The 22,856-nt window shown below is 39.2% G+C and overlaps 1 protein-coding gene and 1 pseudogene across 2 annotated transcripts; both read left to right on the top strand.

Annotated features, from left to right (window-relative positions):
* Positions 1-299: 299 nt before the first annotated feature.
* Positions 300-10,915, top strand: LOC139984859 (uncharacterized). Of its 2 annotated transcripts, XM_071998963.1 has the most exons (6): positions 300-2,186; positions 5,174-5,890; positions 6,093-6,298; positions 8,127-8,335; positions 9,007-9,172; positions 9,611-10,915. In XM_071998963.1, the coding sequence occupies exons 3-6, from the start codon at positions 6,109-6,111 to the stop codon at positions 9,754-9,756; spliced, it is 711 nt and encodes a 236-aa protein (XP_071855064.1). In that variant the 5' UTR covers positions 300-2,186; positions 5,174-5,890; positions 6,093-6,108; the 3' UTR covers positions 9,757-10,915. The 2 variants fall into 2 exon arrangements, with proteins under 2 accessions (XP_071855064.1, XP_071855063.1); XM_071998962.1 differs by lacking the exons at positions 300-2,186; positions 5,174-5,890 and having other exon boundaries at positions 5,906-6,298.
* Positions 10,916-15,635: 4,720 nt separating this feature from the next.
* On the top strand, positions 15,636-21,135 carry LOC139984486 (uncharacterized; annotated as a pseudogene).
* The last annotated feature ends 1,721 nt before the right edge of the window (positions 21,136-22,856 follow it).

The following is a 22,856-nucleotide window of genomic DNA, read 5'->3' as shown; positions in this document are numbered from 1 at the left end:
GCTGTCCAAGACTATGGTAGCGCAGAAGGGACATTGCATTGAACAGTTACCGACTTTTCTAAACCACAAACAACGGTAAATTGTCGAGTTGACGAGACGATAACGTCATAAAATTCACAAACTTGGTATTGAATGTTGTTAATTTATTAATTTTCTGTAATTTGCTGAGTCGCACACTGAGTTGCTACTATCTCAAAAATGACAGAAATCGGAAAATGTTGACGAGATAAAGTATCTCCTTCAAGTTTCTGCAAATTGGCAGGTTACCAACTTTGGCAAAACTACAAATATCTGAAAAATGTTGAGATGGTAACGTGATTCTAGAAATTGCCGTTTTGACCGTACAACCGACGGATCTCGTCAACGGATTAATTTTCTGTAATTTGAAGAGTGCCAAACTTTTTCAAAGAAAGTCGGGAAATTAAAAAGAAAATTACTCTTCAATGATTTGACGAATTGCACTATACTAATCTCGCGAACATAGCATTATATAATTGCGTTGAATTTTGGTTGCTCCTTAGTGGAATTCAGTGTTGTTGCTTGTTCAGTTTTTTAATATTTACGAGTTGTAATTGTGCAACACGACACTTTAACGGTGGTCATAAGGGGACATGTCTCACACATTATAGAATAACTCAACTTCTTGCCAAAAATCGTGGTTCTGTCGGGTACCGACGCTTTCTTGACATGTCTGTCAAAAAGCTTATACCATTGGTTTAATTCTAGGTAGACTCTGGGCCATGGTTTAGCCATGTGGTGCCCCCCCCCAACACACACACAGAAACACTCATTTATAGGGAGTTTCATCCGCCATTTCCGGTCACAATCTGTTTGTTAATTTGGTGTGGGCGCTAGGGCTGTTGCCACGGCAACTCAATTTTAAATTGGAATTAATGTAAACAACATAAAAACAGTACGACTCTTTCATACCGTTTTATATTTTCACAGCACAGCAGACTACCCCCACCCTCCCCAAAACTCTGCATTAAATCTCATGTATAGGCTGGGTCATGTAATGTATGATTGGCCATGACCCATGATAATTGGTCATATAGGCCCAATAATCACGTGCAAATAAACAAAGGGTCAAGTTTTTAATGCTTTAGTATAGGTCAGGCCCATCTTTTAAGTGTTGCCGAGGCTGAAACTTCTAGTGTGGGACCTCCTTTATAGCTACTGGTTATTTGCTAACTTAGGTAGATCAAACATAGCTCCTGCGCCAGAATGCGATCTATTTTCGCGGTTATAAAACACTACCGTATTTTATTCTTAAATACGATCGTGCAAATGCCGAACCTGGCTTAAGAAATAGAAACAAAATTGACTTCTCGTTCAAAACGGTCTTTTAATGAGTCAACCATTCGGACAATTGAAAATACAAAAGATTACATTTTCTTAGCACAAAGTACGTCATTACAAAACTGTAAACATGCAAAATAAAGCCTACATATAACGTTCGGACATTCGGTGAATTAAAGGCTGTTGACAAAAGGATCCAAACTAATTTAGAATAAATTACTTCCAAATATTTCTTGTGCAAATAGTGTGAGCTACATCACACTAAAATTTGATAAAGATCTAAGCCTTAATAGCACGATTCTGTAGAGCTGTTACTGTTGATTACTTGAGGCAAATTAAATTTTCCTTGACGGGGGGGGGGGGAGTATTGCGATTACATGGGGGGAGTGCCTCTTCGACTTGCAAAATGTGTGCAAGCAAAAAGTCAAACAAAAGGTTTCATTCGACAATATTTCACAAGTGCAACTTTCCATATTACAATAGACTACAGTATCAGATCTTTAGTTAATTCTTAATTTATTCAGTTTCCGGAAACGGGGACCAAATATGCTACGTGTATCATCCCTTGCTCGTATAACTGATATGAATCCCACACGTTAGATAAGTCATATATTCCCTTTAGTGCAAACACACGCCCTCACATTGAAGGTTTCCCGCGTAAATATTAACATAAATAATCACTCTCCTACACAATGACCGGCTGGTTGCTGTACTCATACACGTTTTACATGCACGTGTTTGATCTCGCAGCTTGCGAGGCATGGATTATACATTGTATATATGACAAACATTCCACGTCTAACATACATTAACCGGCCGTTATAGCTATAACAAATTGATCAGCATCAAACAGGGATTTGCGGTTACGAGATTTTTCGGAGTACAAGGTTTTTATATAATAAATGCAAAACTAGTGGCAGCGGTCTCAAAAAAACAAAACTGCCAAGGATTCGATATAATTTGTGGAAATAAGGACATTGCTCTGTATACTTATATTGTTATACTATACTATGTATAGCCTATAGGCTCAGATTTATTTATGGGCCAACCTAGTGTATGCTGTTGTATATACTGCACAGGCGGTAGGATGTTATAGCCTAGGCCTTGTCTGTTTTTTGTTGATTCCTCGAATTAAGTTATACCCTATACTGGAGTATAGCAGAAACTGAAATGATAACGTCCTCATTTTGTTCCTCTTTATGAAGTCGGACAAGGCCTAGACGTAGGGGGTCAATTTTATTTTTTCAAACAAAGGCTAGGTCTATTCTTCGAACGGTATAACAATAAAGGTAAATAATTGAGCTTAGGCCCAGGGGTTGCTACAATTTTCGTCCCACTCCCAGTTTCAAACTGCCCCAAGCTAGGATCCCCCCCCCTCCTATATCGTATTCTTAAACATTACCAAAAACGGCAGCAAAAGTGTTTTTTACCATATTCGATACTATCCTAGACCAAAGGCTAGTTCACAATCCCAAAGAAGAGAATGCCCAGGGACACTGGGATATTAATTTAACAATAACAGTTTAGGAAAGACAAAATCCCCACACCTGTCTTGAATACTCAATATAGTTCCCTCTGAGACTAAGAGGATATTTTAGGCCAGTTGAGCACAACTGCCCGTAGCTAGCTTAAGTCTCGAATTTTCAACATTTGTTCTTTGCTATGGCTTATGTAAAACCAATATCGTATTGGAAAACAAGACGTAATGTACAATTTCAACTAAAGCACCACCCCTATCTCAAAATAGATAAGAGTAAAGTTCCTAAACTGGTTCAAGAGCCCAGCAACTTAGACATTCCAGTCACAAATACTGCACTAAATTTTACTTCTAGCCCCACAGTATCACAAACAGGCCATGACAATGTTAGGCTTAGCACTAGGCCTTCTGAAAGCAAACACCTCTTCAACAATACATTAAACAATCCTGGAGTTACCCACAGGCCTAGCAGTAATTCTGAAAGTGAATTTGAAGAGCTTTCACCATGTTGTAGTAGCCAGTCAGATGTTGATGAAATGAGCCTCTCTGATCAGTTGGGGGAATGGGCTACATCAAACAACATATCACAAACAGCAGTATCTAGTTTGTTAAACATTTTAAAACCATACCACATAGATTTGCCAAAGGATCCAAGATCACTTCTGAAGCCCATTAAAGACATTTCTTTTGAAAACATAGCAGGGGGCAAGTACTATCACTTTGGCATTGCTAACTACATTAAATCAAAAATGCAGTTATCACAGCCATGTAAAGAATCTATCTCAATTAAAATTAACATTGATGGTCTACCCCTGTTTCGCAGTTCAAATATGCAGTTCTGGCCAATTTTGGGGATCACTGATCAAATTTTTGACAGTACACCATTTCCAATTGGAATATTTTCTGGAATGTCGAAACCATCTCCAGTTAATGAATTCTTAAAACCATTAATTGACGAGGTTAAAAGTCTCGAAGAACATGGTATTGAGCATTGTGGGGCAAAATACCAATTTTCAATATCTGCTGTTATTTGTGATGCCCCGGCTCGTGCCTTAATAAAGCGTGTAAAAGGGCATTCCTCCTACAAAGGCTGTGATCGGTGCATACAAACTGGAACTTGGATGGGAAAAATGGTGTACAAAGAAAGTGCAGATAGTTTAAGAACTGACGAAAGTTTCCAACAAATGCTTGACGAAGATCACCACCTTGAACAATCTCCATTTTCATCTACTTCTATAGGATTAGTTTCCCAATTTCCATTAGATTATATGCATCTGGTGTGTTTGGGTGTTACGCGTAAACTGCTGGGTTTGTGGATGAAAGGTCCGCTCAAAACTAGAATGCCAACCAGAGTGATCAATGCAATTTCTGAGAAGATGATTTCACTTAGAGAGTTCATGCCAAGAGAGTTTTCAAGAAAACCTAGATCACTCCGAGAAGTTGATAGATGGAAGGCTACGGAGTTCCGTCAATTCTTAGTCTACACTGGTCCATTAGTCCTTTCTAGCCAAATACCAGTGAACCTTTACCACAACTTCATGCTGCTTTCCGTTGCAGTTCAAATTCTGTTGTCACCAAGGCTTTGTAACCAATCATCATTGATTGATTATTCTGAAGAATTATTAAAACTGTTTGTTGCACATTTCTCCAAATTGTATGGCAAGGAAATGGTAGTGTACAATGTACATTGTTTGCTTCATCTTGCTGATGATGCACGTAAATATGGTCCACTAGATAATGTTTCTGCATTTCCATTTGAAAGTTATTTGGGCACATTGAAGAAAATGGTGAAAAAGCCATCACTGCCACTGCGGCAAGTAGTTGGGCATCTGTTGAGAAAGGGGGAAATTCAGAAAAGCATGAAGAACAATGAGTGCACTATCCTCAAACAAGAACATTCAAATGGGCCAGTGCCAGAAGGACATTTAGCTATGTCACAGTATGCCTACTTTTATGACAAAGATTTGAATGTCCATATAACTCTTTGCACTGGGGACAATTGTGTTCAAATAGGGAATGATGTGTGCCTAGTGCAAAACTTTTTTGTTACCAATGATGATTTGTATGTGGTTTATCGATCATTCACTCACAAGGAAAATTATTTTAGCTATCCTTGTGAATCAATGTGTATAGGAATTTTACAAGTTGACAGTATAAGTGAAAATCTACAGGTATCACATTCAAGGGAAATTTTCAAAAAATATGCACTTTTACCGCATAGAAATTGGTTTATTGCTATGCCTATCCTACATTAAAGAGGAAGTTTATATTAAGGAGACTTGAGGCCAGTTACTGTTAGTTTAAGTTTAATGTTAAATACATTTTAACACTTCATTTACTTACATATATGATCATCACTTTAACATAAATTAGAAAAATTATATTACTCAATCTTAGCATGGACCCATTGTATCACATTGTGGAGTTTACGGACTCTAAGGAGATAGCCATCATCAATGAGAAATGGATGGTTTCTGAGGGTACTTGTTTGTGGCCCCCCTTCAAATCTTCAGCAAGTTTGGCAAAGGCTCTGAAGACTACCACAGAGCCCGAGACAAGTTGGAAGGCTTTTAAAATAAGAAAACTCTATGCAACAAGTAAGTAAAAATTATGTTAAATATAATTGAAGGGTGTGTCTTCATACTCTCTATTTGCCCCCATTTCTAAGTACTGGTTTTAATACTTGTTGCTAATATGCTACACAGCCCAGCCCAGAAGTTTGAGATGAAATGTTGGAGAACAGTAAATAAATTAATGCAGTAACTACCATTGAACGCACTGTTTCACCACGATGGGCTATGAACTCACAAGTGCTCTGTCCAGTGGTTACCTAATCTATAAGGACCCCCCCCCACCCTGTCTCATGCCCTTTGTTTATCCTTCTCATTTTGGCTGGGTTATCCAACTGTTTCCTGATATTTTTCAATTTACCAAGGAATAAAATAAAAATGTAACTTCACAAATTCAAAGTAAAGGTATTCAAATACATGGGGCATATTTTATATTATTCCATACAGATTCATATGACAAGGCAGTTTCCAAACTAAGGCAGGCTGAAGATGAGTCAGACCTACAGACAGGAGATGAGGAAGTAACCATAGGAAGAAAACGAAAGTAAGTCCCAACACAGCAAAAAGACTGATAGAGTCACACATATATACAAAGCAGTGAAGCACCAAAGTATAATTATCACCAAGTTTCTCTTTTCAACTGGGGTGGGAGGGTGATTTGTTAGCGTAAAAGTGGTCAAAGTAAGATAGATTTTCGGTTATCATTATTGTATTATGGTAATTTTTTTATTTTTTTTTTATTGCAGACCTAATCAACGTTATATGGTTGAAAGCTCGAGTGATGAGGAGTTTCCTGCCTCACCAAAGCGACCCAGACCACCATCATTTCCATTAACTTCAACACCAGTAACTCCGCTTGCTCTATCTCCTGCCCCACCACGCTCTCCAACCCCACCTTGCTTCCCCAACCAAACTTTGGACAATAGTGCAGCCTCTTCTTTCCATTTCCCTGGTAATTTTCTTTTAACTCTTTTCAATTATTTATAAAGCATTGTACATTAGCTCTATTGGTTTACAGAACATTCAGCTTCATTAAAGCAATTGACACATGTTTGAATTGTTTCAATTAAAACCAGAATGCAAAATGCATTGAGGTTTCGATGACTTCAATGCACTAGACTTCTGCTTGTTAGTATATAACCAGAACTAGCTGTTACAATAACACTATGGCATGCTAACACAGGTCAGTCTGTACGTGGTTATACACACCTCCATCAAAAACAGTACGGTTCTTGTACTCAATGTTATGAATCCGCACACCAAGTATTACAAACCAAACCAAATCGCTAATAACTTCGCACATTAAGGTTGCAGAGGAGTCCACTTATGGACAATTTAGATTGGAATATGCCCACGAAACTTCAAAGAATCAACTTGAAAGAAGCTAACACAGGTCACTGGAGGTGAACCTGAGGTCAAAGGTCACCCAAATGCAGGTCGACTATTATATTACAATAGCGTAACTCCCAACCTTGATGGACATTTGGTTCTCAAGTTATTGCAAAAATACTAGTTTTTGACCCCTGATTGACCTTTGTTGACATTGGATCACATGACTGTTATGTTTTGAAACAATCCCTTACCCCCATTCACAACTAGTCCCAAAATATCAACCTTGTTGGAACCTGTCAATGGTAGTTTCACAAGTTGAGAAAAACTAGGCCAACATTACAGCCAACTCCATGAAGTGAAAACAAATCTCAAGTTCACAGGTGCGTGACCCAGTTTCTCATTGGCAGCTGGCCAAGAAATGTTTTGAAATTCGTGGTACCTGTGCAACTTACATCCAACCAGAACTACCAATGATCTACAAATATTTTCTAGAGAAGGCATGCTTCGCCATTCAAATGCACTATTCCATCGAAATCCATGAACACTTTAGGAAAATATCCATACGGATGAGTGACAAGTGTTGCAGTAGCTCTAGCACTTTTATATATATCTATGGTCTGCAAGCAAGCCTTGGAAGACACTGTTACACACACACAGGTATGTAGCTATGTACATAGCAATTCAGGACTTTTAGCGACACACTTACGTCAATGGGGATATTGTCGCGAGTTCAGATTCAAATCTACGGATGCCCGTAAGATCATTTGCAATTGTCAATAGGCTCTCCTATTCTTATGAGGCGAATCGCCCATGTCATCTACTTATAGGCTGGACGATGGGAGATACCTATATATTATGAAAAGGTTTTTACAAGTTGACCCCTGGTGACCCTAAATGACCTTCGACATCCACCAAAAACGATAGGCTTTTTGTACTTAATGTGGTCAACCTACATACCAAATATGAAATCAATCCAAGCTTTGCTTCTTGAGATATCATGTTTACAAGCTTATCACTATTTGACCCCTGGTGACCTTAAATGACCTCTGACCTACACCAAAAACAATAGGCTTCTTGTACTCAATAAGGTACTCCTATGTACCACATATGAGAACTGTCCAAGCTTCCCTTCTTGAGATATCGTGTTTACAAGCTGGGCGTCACAAACGCACGCACACACACACACACACGCATGATTGCAAATGTTATGATTATCATCGAAACAAAAAATGCTAAGGTATGAAGACGAAGTAATATTTGTTACTATTTAATATTATTTATATTCTTGTGAATTGTTATTTATTATTAAATTGATGCTAAATATGCAACAACAAAAAATGAAAGACCTAATGTACAGTATAATTTTTAAGGGAACACAGTTTTACTATGACACATGGAGTTTATAGGAATGTAACTAAGTTTATTTTGTTGTTGTCAACTTTTATTAGATTTTGAAAAAAGGGTAATCTCGATGCTGACGGAGATTAAGGCGGAGGTTCAGCACAACAAGGAGTTGCTAAAAACACTGACTGAGGCAAACGTCCTACCAGAGAGTGAAGAAGACGATTGGCTAAATGAATTTCCTCTAAAGTCCCTTGAAGGTATAACTTCTTTGGAGGAAAAACTTAAAAATGACACAGGATCAAGGAAAAAACTGGTAAGAAATGTTTTTTGTGTGTTTTTGATTGCAAGTTTTTAAAGAAACCAGTAGTGTAAGCGTTCTATGATTGAGTTTTAGACTAAATGTAACTTGCTGTAATTTCGTGCTCCATCAATTTGTAATATAAAGTTAATGAAAACCTTTTCACAGCCATATTAAATAGACATATGATGCTATGTGGTCTATAAGTCTCATATTTCAACCCAAGTTATAAGTGTAGATGGCACAGTTTAAAATTTGCTCTTTGAGCCTTATAATTTCATATTGCTTTAAAAATTGCACTACTTTTTTTTCTTCAACTGGGAGTGGTAGGAGTCGTACAGTTTTAAACAATCTTGCCAAACTCTTAGATACTTATGCACCCAGTGACCCCACTCCTGTCATAAGTCATACCTCTATCTGAGATATATTTGCATTATGTTTTTGAAAAAATTGTATCTCTGTTAACTACATACATTCTGAAATATATTACTTTTTAATTATACTTCTTGTAGTAATGTTTACCAAATACATATTTTTAGCAAATAAATTAATTACAACTAATGTAATACTAATAGTAGTGTGGTGGTAAATAACAAGTAAACAATTCATAACTTATTACAACTGGATAACATAAACTTTGTTCCTTAATAAATTTCATCTTTTTTCGCCATCACCTCCTTATATAGGTCCAGAAGCTGTCTATGATAGGTGGGACTAACTTGGATAGTAGTGTAAGAAGGATTTTATCCTTCCTAATGAGCAGTGCCTTGGCCACAGAATTCAACTGGTTAGGCAGGGGGAGTGCCGAAAAGAAAGCCTTTTCTACCCTTCTTCTGAAAGATTTGATTTTTAGTAAGTATACAAATGCCTATAATTACAAAATCGTCCCAGTTGTTCAAATGGTATATATACTGTGACAAACTAACAGTGCTCCAATGATGCATCACACAAACATTATGCACTGTATACATCTTCCCAAAAGGCCAAGGCCCATATTTTAACCATCAAGCAACTTTGTGTAGATTTAATGGTTTTGTCAGACTGCAATGTGTGACTGTAATTCATATAAGATAATGTACTCATCTTTGCAAAGCGCTGAGCAGAGCAGTAAAATTGGACCAAGTTGATAAGTATCATCAATGCCCTCCAATCATTTGGGATGAGACTTGCCTGAAATAAACAACATAATATCAATAAAGTCATGCGGTCAGTCATTAGATTACATTTTCTCTTGGTTTATTCATGTGATTATACTTATAATTGCTCTTCGTTTTTTCCTATTGTCCCTAGGGGCCATCTCAAGAAACCCTTTGACAAAAACAGCAACCCAGTCACAGGTGGAAGCAGTCATTAAATTATGGCTAAAACATGCTGCAGACCGGACTGGTGCCCGCAAGGACAGGCAGGCACAACAGCCAGATTGTCAGCTTGATTAAAGTCGATACTTTAACTTCAACATAAGCCTAGATCATCTTTCCATTATCAATATCAAGACTGCTTTCACATTGTTTAACTTTAGTGTGACACTTTTGAACTGTCATTAAACTGTTCCTTTCACTAAACATGCCTTGTAAATAGTAATGGCTATATTATAGTCTTCTAACACATTTTGAAGACTATGCAGTAAAAGTAATCAGTAAAAAATCTTGCAGGGTCTACATCCTTGCATCAAATGCAATTCCATTCTCCTAGTGAAAGATTTTTTATTACAATTCAAAGTAGTCCTTAGCCTCATATCAGCCCAAAGTGCCTGCATGACCTATAAACTACATGCTGGTGGTATTCTGTTTGCTTCCTGGCTCCTCCAGTGCCTTTCCCAGAGGATGGTGCTACTTTTTTCTTACAAATTAAGAGTGCTTAAATACAAAATGGTGAGTTATTATATAAGATTGGTAGTGACCAGAAGCCATTCTGGCAATTTTCTTATCCCACCATATTTTTGGTGACTATTATCAAGTTACCACCCCCAGTTTAAAAGTAGTCTGCATAGGCCCCAAATTATAGCACTTTATAATTGCTAGACATTTTCAAAAAGTATTTTCCTGGAGGTCGTTATTCTCCAAATTGTTCTCGGACATTTTCTTAATGAACACCCAAGATGAAAGAATTTCTCAGTGGGGTAAATTTCTTCGAAGGCGGTAATAAAAACAATTTAAGAATTATGACCAAAGGTGACCATATTTAATTTTCTGGCATATTTCGCGGAAATACTGCATACCTTTAAAATTAGCACTGCTACATGCTGGTCGATACGCAGGCCGACTTTACAAAAAAAAAATTCTTACAAAGGAAATCCTGGCCTGAACTTTAATCTAAGTTAGAGGGTGTTGGGATTCAAGCATTAGCCAAATAAGCTACAAATAAAAATAGTATATACAAATATTGTACTGCAACTATATACCAACTGCTATTGAAAACATCGGTTGATACTTGATAGGTCCACGGCATATGCCCTTCCTGTACAGACTGTAGTGTTATCCAGGGCATGATCAATTCGGTATCTTATTTCTACTCTGCAGTTATTGACTAAGCAACTGAGAACGAGTAACATGATGATTAAACAACTGATGGGATAAATATGTACTTACCTATCAACTCTATCGATACTGCTCATTCCGTGTTTTTGGTAGCACGATATCTATATTATTGCGTTTATTCTCGTATTAATTGGAAAAAAAGTTATTAGGCTGGAATGGCGATCCGTAACAAGTGTTATGAGGTGGTTTACTGCTGCGAGTGTGACGACGCCTTGTGAGCTCGGTGTAACTGGTATCTCGATTTCTCGCCCTTGCTCAAGTAAATGAGTCAAATATTCCGTTGATTATAAGATTACCTCTCCCGTCTCTAAATTAAAGTCCAATTAGCGTTGTTAAGTTACTTCAAGATACTGATAAGAAACCATGTTTACTTAAATAGCCTGTACGTCCGCAAACAACGATCACTAGCTAAGAGCGATTGTTTCGACTAACTTTTCCCTACTGACATGCCTCTGAAATAACAACTCCGCAATTGGGCTCACTCATGTTCGGGCATCTGGTCACTGATTGGTTCAATGTTACCTAATTCATCAAATCTGTCATTGAAAGGACCAACCAAGAGTGAGAAAGAAACGTCACGTGCTGTTTATCTTTTTATTGTTTTTTTCTGAATTGACTAGACGTCTGAAATAGCGGGTCAAGCAATTTCTTATGTTTTTCTTTTTAAGGGATCGTGGGAACCAAGGGAAGGTCAAAAGTGCAACGAGATTAATGACCTTACATCTTGTAGATTATATATTTCGAAATTTCAGTTGTATTACAGACTAGGCAATCACTACTTGTTTTGGATTGCTGTTATGGGAAAATGCTCGTGGCTTTCAATATTTATATTTTACATTGTTTTATTTTGTTGGTAATTTTCCTTTTTGTACTTCTCGAGTGTTTTCGGGATTTTCCCTACCTCTAGTGTAGTGAATGCGAGAAGGCATATTTTGGTGGGAGATTAGTACCGTGACCTAGCGGTGTCAAACATATTCTACTTGTAAAATGCGATACCAATAGGACTGCATGGACTATTTTCTTTACATTTGTGTAATGAACCGTAGGCGGTTGCAGTGATATTACGGTAAATCGTTACCGCCATAAGGACGACAGAAAAATTTTTTTTTTCTTTCTTTCGATTGCGACAGCTTTTCTCCATAAAACCCACCTGGTCAGAGTGTATTTAGGTTAAGAAACGTTGGAATCTAATTCGGAAGTTTGTTTTCTGAAATTCATGAGGAAACTCTGAATGGGACTTTAACATATGGCATTTCATCGGCGGTGGGGTGTAACTCGTACGACAATGTACATGTAGAGCGCTCCTTTTTACCACAACGGTTTATGTTGACAAGTTTGGAACAACAGTCAACAACTTCTATTGCATTTTAACTGGAAACTAATAAACATGCAGCTGTAGTAACATATAGTCTGTGCTATGTAGCGCATTTCACCTCTATTAAATTTATAGTAGACTTTTCTTGTGACTTTATCATATTATTGTAATCAAATATAAAAGGGCCGTTTTCTTTTAAAACGAAATATTTCAATCAACTCATGTTTTTCATTTTTCGATTTAAAACAAACTTACCATACATTGTGTAATTTGTTAGTAAACTATAAACCAAGCCAGAGTCAATCCGACGTTAAAATGATGTGTTACAAAGACGTCCACTTAACGTCGTTTGGTATATCGAAGAGTCGGCCAAACGTCGGACCAACGAATAATGGACGGTTTCATCGACGTGAAATCAACGTCGACATTAAATGTTGGAAAAACGTCAAATGAACGTCGTTTCAACGGTATACCGAAGAGTCGGCCAAACGTCGGACCAACGAATATTGGACGGTTTCATCGACGTCGATTCGACGTCGACATTAAATGTTGGAAAGACGTCAAATGAACGTCGTTTGAAAGGTATACCAAAGAGTCGGCCAAAGGTCGGACCAACGAATTTTGGACGGTTTCATCGACGTCGATTCGACGTCGACATTAAATATTGGAAAGACGTGCAATGAACGTCGTTTGAACGGTATAACGTAGAGTCGGCCAAACGTCGGACCGACGATTATTGGACGGTTTTATCGACGTCGTTTCGACGTCGACATTGAATGTTGGGAAGACGTCCAGTTAACGTCGTTTCAACGTTATACCGAAGAGTCGACCAAACGTCGGACCAACGATTATTGGACGGTTTCATCGACGTCGACATTAATTGTTGGAAAGACGTCCAATGAACGTCGTTTTAACTGTATACCGAAGAGTCGGCCAAACGTCGGACCAACGAATTTTGGACGGTTTCATCGACGTCAAATCAACGTCGACATTAAATGTTGGAAAAACGTCGTTTGAACGGTATACCGAAGAGTCGGCCAAACGTCGGACCAACGAATTTTGGACGGTTTCATCGACGTCAAATCAACGTCGACATTAAATGTTGGAAAAACGTCGTTTGAACGGTATACCGAAGAGTCGGCCAAACGTCGGACCAACGAATATTGGACGGTTTCATCGACGTCGATTCGACGTCGACATTAAATGTTGGAAAGACGTCAAATGAACGTCGTTTGAAAGGTATACCAAAGAGTCGGCCAAAGGTCGGACCAACGAATTTTGGACGGTTTCATCGACGTCGATTCGACGTCGACATTAAATGTTGGAAAGACGTGCAATGAACGTCGTTTGAACGGTATAACGTAGAGTCGGCCAAACGTCGGACCGACGATTATTGGACGGTTTTATCGACGTCGTTTCGACGTCGACATTGAATGTTGGGAAGACGTCCAGTTAACGTCGTTTCAACGTATACCGAAGAGTCGGCCAAACGTCGGATCAACGAATATTGGACGGTTTCATCGACGTCGAATTGACGTCGACATTAATTGTTGGAAAGACGTCCAATGAACGTCGTTTCAACGGTATACCGAAGAGTCGGCCAAACGTCGGACCAACGAATATTGGACGTCTGAATCGACGTCGAATCGACGTTGCCCCACTTTGCAAACGGAAACGTGGGAGACGTCGGTCCGACCATTTCACGCGACCCAAACCCAACGTCGATCCGACGTCAAAATGTTTACTGGGTAAGATAACTGATATGTACTTCCAGTGAGAGTTTACTGAAAAGAACTTCCAAACATTGTATGAAAAGACTGTAATAATGTGAACAATCTGTTTATCACTTAAAGTTCCCTATCTGCAAAATTTACCTTCAAGAGGAATGTGGAAATTCATTGAATAGTATTATTAAATGTGTCCTGTATATGTGAGTGATTAATATGACATGTATGTTCAGTTACTGTATAAAAAGCATAGAGACAACATACCCATTGCACTTGCCAAATGAGATGCAAAGTAGTATTAACTATGGACCGGCTGTGACAGCTTAGAGAGTACCGCTCATGTTTTTTGGCATTGTTGCTTTGTAGTTAACTTATGGGAGTGGTTCCAGACCTGGACCGACCGTGTTACGGGAGACCGTTCATGGTCGGTAGGGCAGGGCTTTATTTTATATGGGGTAGACCCTCCAGTTTGTTCGGTTGCTGTTTTGCATCGCATTATTTTTGTTTGCTCTATTGTGAAAAAACATGTTTGGCGGAATAGATGTGATGTGGTTTTTAGGGGGAAATTTGCCACTTGGCGGGCGGTCCTGGAGGCGGTGAAGTCTGACATTCGCCTTCAGATTGAAGGTGATTTTCGCCGTTTATCTGGGGCTGCCTTTTTTGGACGGTGGTGTGCTGGGGAGGGGTTTTTCGTTTCGCTCCGTGCTGGTCGTCCTTTTGTGTTTTTTTGAATGTTTCAGGGGGGGGGGGTTGGGCGTTTTGTCTCTGCAGGTCGGCGGGCGTATGTTTTATTGGCTCGCTTGACCTGAGTTTCGTTTTTCAGAATGGGATGGTTCGGTAGTGCCGTTTGGCCGTGACGTTTTATATCCCGCATGGCGGGTCACGTAAAAAGCACAAAATTCTGTCTGGATATTATACAACAGGTACTGACATCAAATATTTTATAAGAGTACATAAATGAGATTTCTTCATAGCACAAAGTCTTCTCTAGGAAACCATTTCACATGAGAGAGAGGTTCAGTGAAACAATTAGGAATTTCATATTTCTTTCCAGATGTAACAAATACGTCGTGCAACAGTTATATCAAAACCATAGTGTTTAAAGGTCAAGTGAGACGTAGACTTGACTTTACATAATATTAAACTTAACAATTCTTACATTAAGAAAAACCCAACACCGCGATTTTTTTCCGTCTCCAAAGGGGTATAAAAAAAGGTACTATTACGTAATAGATTCAGTGACGTCACGGGGGAGCGCAGAGGAGTGCAAACTCTATATGTTCTGCGCAGTGCATTGGGTATGTAGAAATCTCCAACTTCTCGAAAATATTACCTTTTTCACCAGTCTGTTACAAGAAAGTTAAGATTTGGATTAACATGAAAAATCACAAATTGATACATAAGAGATCGAAGAAAACATCTAATGACATCTTTTTTTCATAAATTCTTTGCATTTTCTTCCTATCAAGCGACAAACTCCGAAAAAATCGGCTACATTGACTCGTTCAGGGAAAGTCGAAAACAAATGACGTCATTTGTTTACGAAGACGAAAGTGCATGATATCGTCGCATGGAACTGCTTATTGCTACCACATACAGTTTCTATACACGCACTGTAGTACGCATATATACACAGCACAGCATACACAGCATAACTTATACATATCGCGAAATGGCTGCCTGTGGCATTGACACACAGTATTCAGATAGCAATTGATAGCGAAGAAGGCAGGGAAATGGAGGACATGGTCGACGATCGTGGGGAAGTTTTTCCCTACATGTTCGAACCAGAGACCAGCGAAGAGGAAGCGGGATCGGACAGCGATGTCGAAATTGATCTTCACGGAACACAATGGTAACGTTACGCCTAGCGTACTATATAGTGAAGGCTTCATAATTGACGCACCCCCGTAATTGACGCACCTCCAATTATTACTAGCAACGATACAGCAGGCCACCTAAACTTTTTGCAGTCAAGCAGAATTGCATATTTCATAAGTTGGCTGACCAAATTGTGCTATTTTTTCAGCTTTTACCCTCCCCCAGTTTTGCACGTTTTTTGGCCATTTGAAAATGTTACACCCTAAAAATACCCAACATTACCTCAATTTCATAACACTTCTCTCTGGGACCTGACCTGTCTGAGCTTAGAGGCTCAGAGCATAGCAAACAGCATCATAAAGTCAATGGATGTATACTAAGGCCTACACTACAGTTAGCTTATCGACGAATGTGTCAATTTAGGGGTATGAAAGAACTTGACACGGCAGACATTTTGTGGTCAAATTCTCTTCAATTGTACGGTGCATAAGCACAGAACCTTAAATATTTTGAGATCAGAACAGTTATGAGTAACTACACATATGAAAAACACATACAGTTGAGTAATTTTGATTTTTTCCTTCATAGATATCGTTCATCAAATCCTTAAGTGCGTCAATTATGAGCCCACCATGCTACTGTATATAGGATAGTTGTGTCACTAGTTAGGCCTAGAACCGATAAATGTTTCCTAACTTTGCTCATACACTTAGCTAGCCAATTTGTTGATGGGGCAGCAAAATTAACATGAATGTGCGGTGGAGTTAAGTTAAAGAAGTTACTATTTTCCTTAAAAGTCGTGGCAGCACATGCCCTAGGAACATTTCACACAGACATATGTTGCCCTGGGGTGTTCCACAGGTTTCCGCATCTAGCCGTCACAGGTTCTACGTCTAGCCGTCACAGGTTTTGCGTCTAGAGGTCACAGGTCTCGCTTATAGCCATCACAGGTTCCTGCTCCTCGGCTTAGCCTTCCTCTTATTTATTACAGCAGATGGTGGTGCTAATGAGCCAGCTGATTGAGTAGATATGGGCAGAAAAAAGTACACAAGACTTCTTGTTCATGGTATATAACAATGGCTTGATATGAAAGCATCGGCGATTTATTCAACCTGTCACTCTGGGTCTGAAACCCTCGTTTTACAGAGCGTGGAACTTGTTACAAGTTAGGTTAAATTAACTATGAGTGCATTTACATACCGTTAAACACTCGCAAAACCCCTTCCCCTGTTGAGTCTATGTAAGCCCAATTACTCTTCGGACTAGAAATAACGTTCAACAATAATCAATAAATACCCAACCCTAAATACATTACGAGTGTTGATTTATTCCCTAGCAAGTCCCTACATCTTTCTTAATATTACTCCTGAACTAAAAACAACATAAACATATCTGATTGAGTAGATATGGGCAGAAAAAAAGTACACAAGAGTTCTTGTTCATGGTATATACAATGGCTTGATATGAAAGCATAGGTGCTACATGTATAACATCTCAACCCATGGCAAAGAAACAAAAAAGGGGGCGCTATTTCACCTCCACAGTTATTGAGTACTTTACTTGCCCTACACATATTTCATTTGGTTAGCAGATTGAAGGAGCCAACTGTAAGAGTGCACAAGAAATTCAGGGGTGGTCTATTAGTAATTTCCTAGCATTTGTAGTGGCAAATTAGTGAAGTTACCACAAATCACGGAAAGGGTGGGGGGAGGGAGAACGTGGCACCTCACACCAGCTTTTCGTCATTTCCGCTTGAGCTAATTTCATAACCAGATTTTCTCAATCTAGGGAATGGATTCAGAAGTGGGAAAAAGAGTTGGAAACGAGGCAGCATCGGCGTGTTTTTTTTTCTATTTTGACATGTTAGTATGCCCTAATAATTGAGGCCGGTATGAAGTCATTGAAATTAGCTCTTTAGCGTTTGAACTGGTTTGCATTGTTTACAGGTGTCATTGTGGCCATTGTGCAGCTGTGATGCCTACAGCAAGTGAGTGTAGATGCTGCACCCATGGGTGCAACAGACTACGTGTACCGTCAACAGTATGGTGGCCGTGCACAGGAAAATAGCATCCACGAGTAAGTAGAGAATACATGATATTTGTTGTATACCTTTATTCATTGCTCTGACCCGAATTGCTCATTGCTTCATTGCTCTGACTTGAATGATGTAACAATACAGAGGGTGTGCTTGTATTCATAGTTTAGTTTTGTTGCGAAGGGAATTACATTAAGATATAGATTAGATCAAGAAAATGTGTGCACCATGTTCAAAACCTGCTTCTGATTAGGACATTTTGTGCAAAAACAAAATCTAGTGCAATGTCCTCGAGATTAACCCTTACCATGCTGACTGACGTAGTAGTCATTTACGCTGAGCCACGGAACCAAATGCCACACAAAAAATGTCCACCATGCTTGGGCATGATCCATTTACAAATTACCGAGATTCAATCATCAGTTTGTGTAAATTGCATAGCTATGCCTGTGACGGATTCTTTTCAAGAGAGCAGTCGACAACGATGTAAAGACGGACAGAGAGAGTATATGAGTTTCACAAGTTCAATATAATTGTTAACAACAACAATAAAAATTAATATTGGTTACATAGAACAAAACTAGGACCATAAGAAAGAAAGCCATATGAAGTATAGAAGTGGAAGTTTAAAAGGATATATATAGAAAATGATGATTTATTTTGTTCTATGTAACCAATATTAATTTTTATTGTTGTTGTTAACAATTATATTGAACTTGTGAAACTCATATACTCTCTCTGTCCGTCTTTACATCGTTGTCGACTGCTCTCTTGAAAAGAATCCGTGACATTTATGGTGGCCTGTCCGGGAATTTATTAAAACGAAATTTATGAAAGCTTTTTAAAGGTGAGAGCAGACAACTGACATCGGGTTTAGAGAAGAGAGTTTATATGTGTTTCGTAATATATTATATGTTGTAGTATTTAAGATCAGTACCTAACCAGTAATCAGTACCTATTGAAGGCCAACTGTGTTTGTACCTGACCGAGCATTTAAACTTGTAGTTGCTGTAATGGATACTCAAATACTGGCGGACTTCAGCGCGTCGTTTGGGCTTAGTGGAGCTGATTTACATAAGTTTGTAAAGGAAGAGGGAGAATGAGCTGATAGGGCTAGGAAAGACGCTGATGCAATTGCACGTGATTTGAGGGCCCATGAAATAGAAATGAAAAGACAAGAAAAGGAAATACTTGAACTTTTAAGACAAATTTAGAAGATTGAAAGAGTAACAGACAGTTTGACAGTAGGCCGAATTTATTGAATAGGGCTCCTGCACCCAAGCTTCCACCGTTCAATGATAACACTGATGATTTAGATGCGTACATTGAACGATTTCAGCGTTTTGCCACTGCACAAAATTGGGTTCGTAGTAGCGAGTGGGCTATAAATCTTGGTGCATTACTACAGGGAAAGGCATTGGAAGTTTATTCTCGCTTGCCCGTAGCAAAGGCTACTGATTACGACGAATTGAAAGATGCCCTCTTAAGGAAATATCAACTAACGGAACATGGTTTCCGTCAAAAATTCAGATGGGCTAGACCAGAAAATGGGGAGGGTGCCGTCCAGTTTGCAGTACGACTTGAAAACCTCTTAACGCGTTGGGTTGAAATGGCTAAAGTGGCAAAAGAATATACCAAATTGGTCGATTTGCTGTTACGAGAACAATTCCTTAACGCATGTTCCAAAGAGCTCCGAAATCAATAACGGTTTGACTAAAATGGCGGAACAATACTTAGATGCACATGGGGGAGAATTTCAAAACTATTCTGCCGCTGAAAGAAGACCCTCTCAAGGGCACCCCTCCCATTCCCAGCAAAATAAACCGTCGCAAGGTAATAGTTTTAACCAACGTCCTGACAGACGTAGAGTAGGTCCTGAAGCCTGGGCCCAACCTCCTTTCGTAAGGCGACCTAGCAGGCAACGTCAGTGTGACATATGCCACAAATTGGGTCACACCGCAACTGAATGTTGGTTTCGAACCACTCCACAGAGTAGAGCAGCCGCAGTAACTGAGAAAGATGTTCCTCATGTGTCGCATGAAAGAACATGGCCAAATCATGAACTCGAATATGAACCTACTGATCATATTGGTACAGTTGCATGTGTGATGGTATCTACACCAAATAGTCAGTTAGGTAGTTGTTGCGTAAATGAAGGAAAAGTAACCCTTAAGTGTGGAAATACGTTGCCATTGATGAGTGCGGCATGTGATGTAAAGTTTTGTCGGAAAGCTCCTGTAGAACAAGGTCGTGTAAATGGAAGGGTAGTTAGTGTGCTTAGGGATAGTGTGGTTGTGATGGTGTGATTATACGTCGAGAATTGGTTTTACCCGAACAATTTACTGGGCAGCTGAAACATTGGCATTAGCAGACGGTACTATAAGAACAATCCCCGTAGCAAGACTACGGATTGATACACCATTTTTTTCGGGAATTGTAGAAGCTTCTTGTTTCCGTAATCCATTGTATGATATTCTCCTGGGAAATATAGATGGTGTTAGGGGACCTGGTGATCCAGACCCTAATTGGTGAAAAACAACGGATGGGAAATGTAGAGAAAAAGTTGGAGCAGTTCAAACTAGGGCTCAGAAAGCTGCCATTGGAAAACCGTTACCAAAACTTAATGTTCCAAAGGCATTACCAAAAGTTAAAACGGGGGATTTTAAGAAAGCACAAATGGGTGACGTAACTTTGTCGAAATGTAGAAGATTAGCGGATTCTCATGAGGAGGCACCCCTCAATAGGTTTGGGCGCACTCATAGTTATGTTTGGCGAAATGGATTTTTGTATCGCAACTTTAAAGTGATTAATGGCGAAGTTGAGGATACTACTTTACAACTTGTAGTTCCCAAAGCATACAGGCAGTTTGTCATGAAGATGGCTCATGAGTCGATACTCGGAGGACATCAGGGTGCTAGAAAGACTAAACATAAGATATTATCTGATTTTTATTGGCCAGGTTGCCAAGCAGATATAACTAGATTCTGCAGAAGTTGTGACGTATGTCAACGAACTGTACCTAAGGGTCGTGTCGGTAATTACCCCTGGGTACCATGCCTATAATCGAGACCCCCTTCCAGAGAGTCGCTATAGATATAGTCGGACCAATCCAGCCCAAAACTGATCGAAATAACCGATACATACTTACAATTGTAGACTATGCTACACGTTATCCTGAGGCAGTAGCCCTTCCCAGTATCGAGACAACAAGAGTTGCCGAAGCTCTAATAACTGTGTTCTCTAGGGTAGGTGTTCCGAGAGAAGTTTTAACTGATCAGGGCACCCAGTTGACGTCCGACTTGATGAGGGAAGTCGTCGACTTTTATCTGTGCGTCAACTTACGACTACCCCCTACCATCCTGCTTGCAATGGGTTGGTAGAACGGGTTAATGGCACCCTAAAGCTCATGTTAAGGAGAATGTGTACCGAACGCCCACGTGACTGGGACAGATACATAGACCCCCTCCTATTCGCATATAGAGAAACCCCTCAAGAAAGTACGGGCTTTGCCCCATTCGAACTATTGTACGGTCGTAAAATTTGTGGACCAATTGACAATACTCAGAGAATTATGGGCTGACGAGGAAGACGATCCCACTGTTCGAGGAACGTATGAGTATGTTGTTCAGTTGAAAGAACGCCTTCAGCAAACATGTAAAATGGCTAGTCAGGAGTTAGCAAAAGCGTCGACTAGGTATAAACGTAACTATGACAAGAAGACAAAACATAGATCATTTAATGTCGGGGACTCTGTGCTTCTACTCCCCCAGTGATACCAACAAATTAGTGTCACAATGGCGAGGGCCCTACAAAGTAGTACAAAAGTCTGGTTCATTAGACTATAGTATCGATGTTAATGGTAAAATCAAAATGTTTCATGCAAATCTGTTAAAACGGTATATTAATCGAGAAGCAGAGGACAAAAGTATGACCACAGAGTTCAAGGGAATTGATGATGGTGGTTTGGTAGATGTGGTGTGCAGTGCTGTAATTGTAGAACACGATGCACAATTAGATCGTGAAACTCAGGAAGGTCATATTAACCAAAATTTGGAGAATAAAGATCTAGGTTACCTAGAATTGACACCAACCGAGGTAGAGGAAACGTATGAGAATGTAGAGGTCAATCAAAACTTAACATGGGCGCAAACTCAGAAAGTTAAGATAATTTTGTATAATTTCAAGGATGTGTTAACTGACCGTCCAGGTCACACCCAACTTGTAGCACATAGTATTAAACTTACTTCTGATGAACCTTTAAGAGTAAAACAGTACCCTATTCCACATGCTATGAAGGAAGTTGTTCAGGAAGAGATTGATAAGATGTTACAAATGAAAATAATTGAACGATCCGATTCACCATACAGTGCATTTTTAAGAAAAAAAGACGGGGGTAACCGTTTCTGCATAGATTATCGACAACTAAATAAGCTAACAGTATTTGATGCTGAACCTATGCCAAGTATGGATGCAATAGTAACCCATCTTGCGCAAGATCACTTCTTTTCGAAGCTAGATCTTAGTAAGGGATATGATAATTTTGCTCAAAGGATTACGTCATGTAGACTGCTATTTGGATGATATTCTTGTCCATACTCCATCTTGGGAACAACACTTAAACGTACTTAGTGCAGTATTTAAGAGACTCAGAGAAGCAAATTTGACAGCAAAGCCCAGCAAATGCTGCATTGCAAAGCAAAGGGTAGAATTTGTAGGTCATGTTGTAGAAAAAGGAAAATTAGAACCCCAATTGGATAAAGTTGAAAAGATTAAGGCTGCACCAAAACCACAGACCAAGAAGCAACTCCGATCTTTCTTGGGTCTGACTGGATATTATAGGGGTTTTATACCTAATTATGCTGCGATAGCATCCCCTCTCACTGACAAAACTAAAAATAGGGAACCTAACAAACTAGTTTGGGGAGACAGTCTTTGAGAAATAAGCTCTCCGATTTTCCACCTGCCTGATCTTTCAGAACAATTTATTCTAAGAACAGATGGATCAGATTTGGATTAGGAGCCATACTCTTACAAGAGCATGATAACGAGTTATTTCCTGTGGCTTACGCAAGTAGGAAACTGTTACAAAGAGAGAAGGCTT

Source organism: Apostichopus japonicus, chromosome 17 (genome assembly GCF_037975245.1).
Source record: "Apostichopus japonicus isolate 1M-3 chromosome 17, ASM3797524v1, whole genome shotgun sequence".
Taxonomy (NCBI): Eukaryota; Metazoa; Echinodermata; class Holothuroidea; order Aspidochirotida; family Stichopodidae; genus Apostichopus; species Apostichopus japonicus.
The sequence above is the reverse complement of the archived record's forward strand: the minus strand, read 5'-3'. Positions and strand labels throughout refer to the sequence as shown.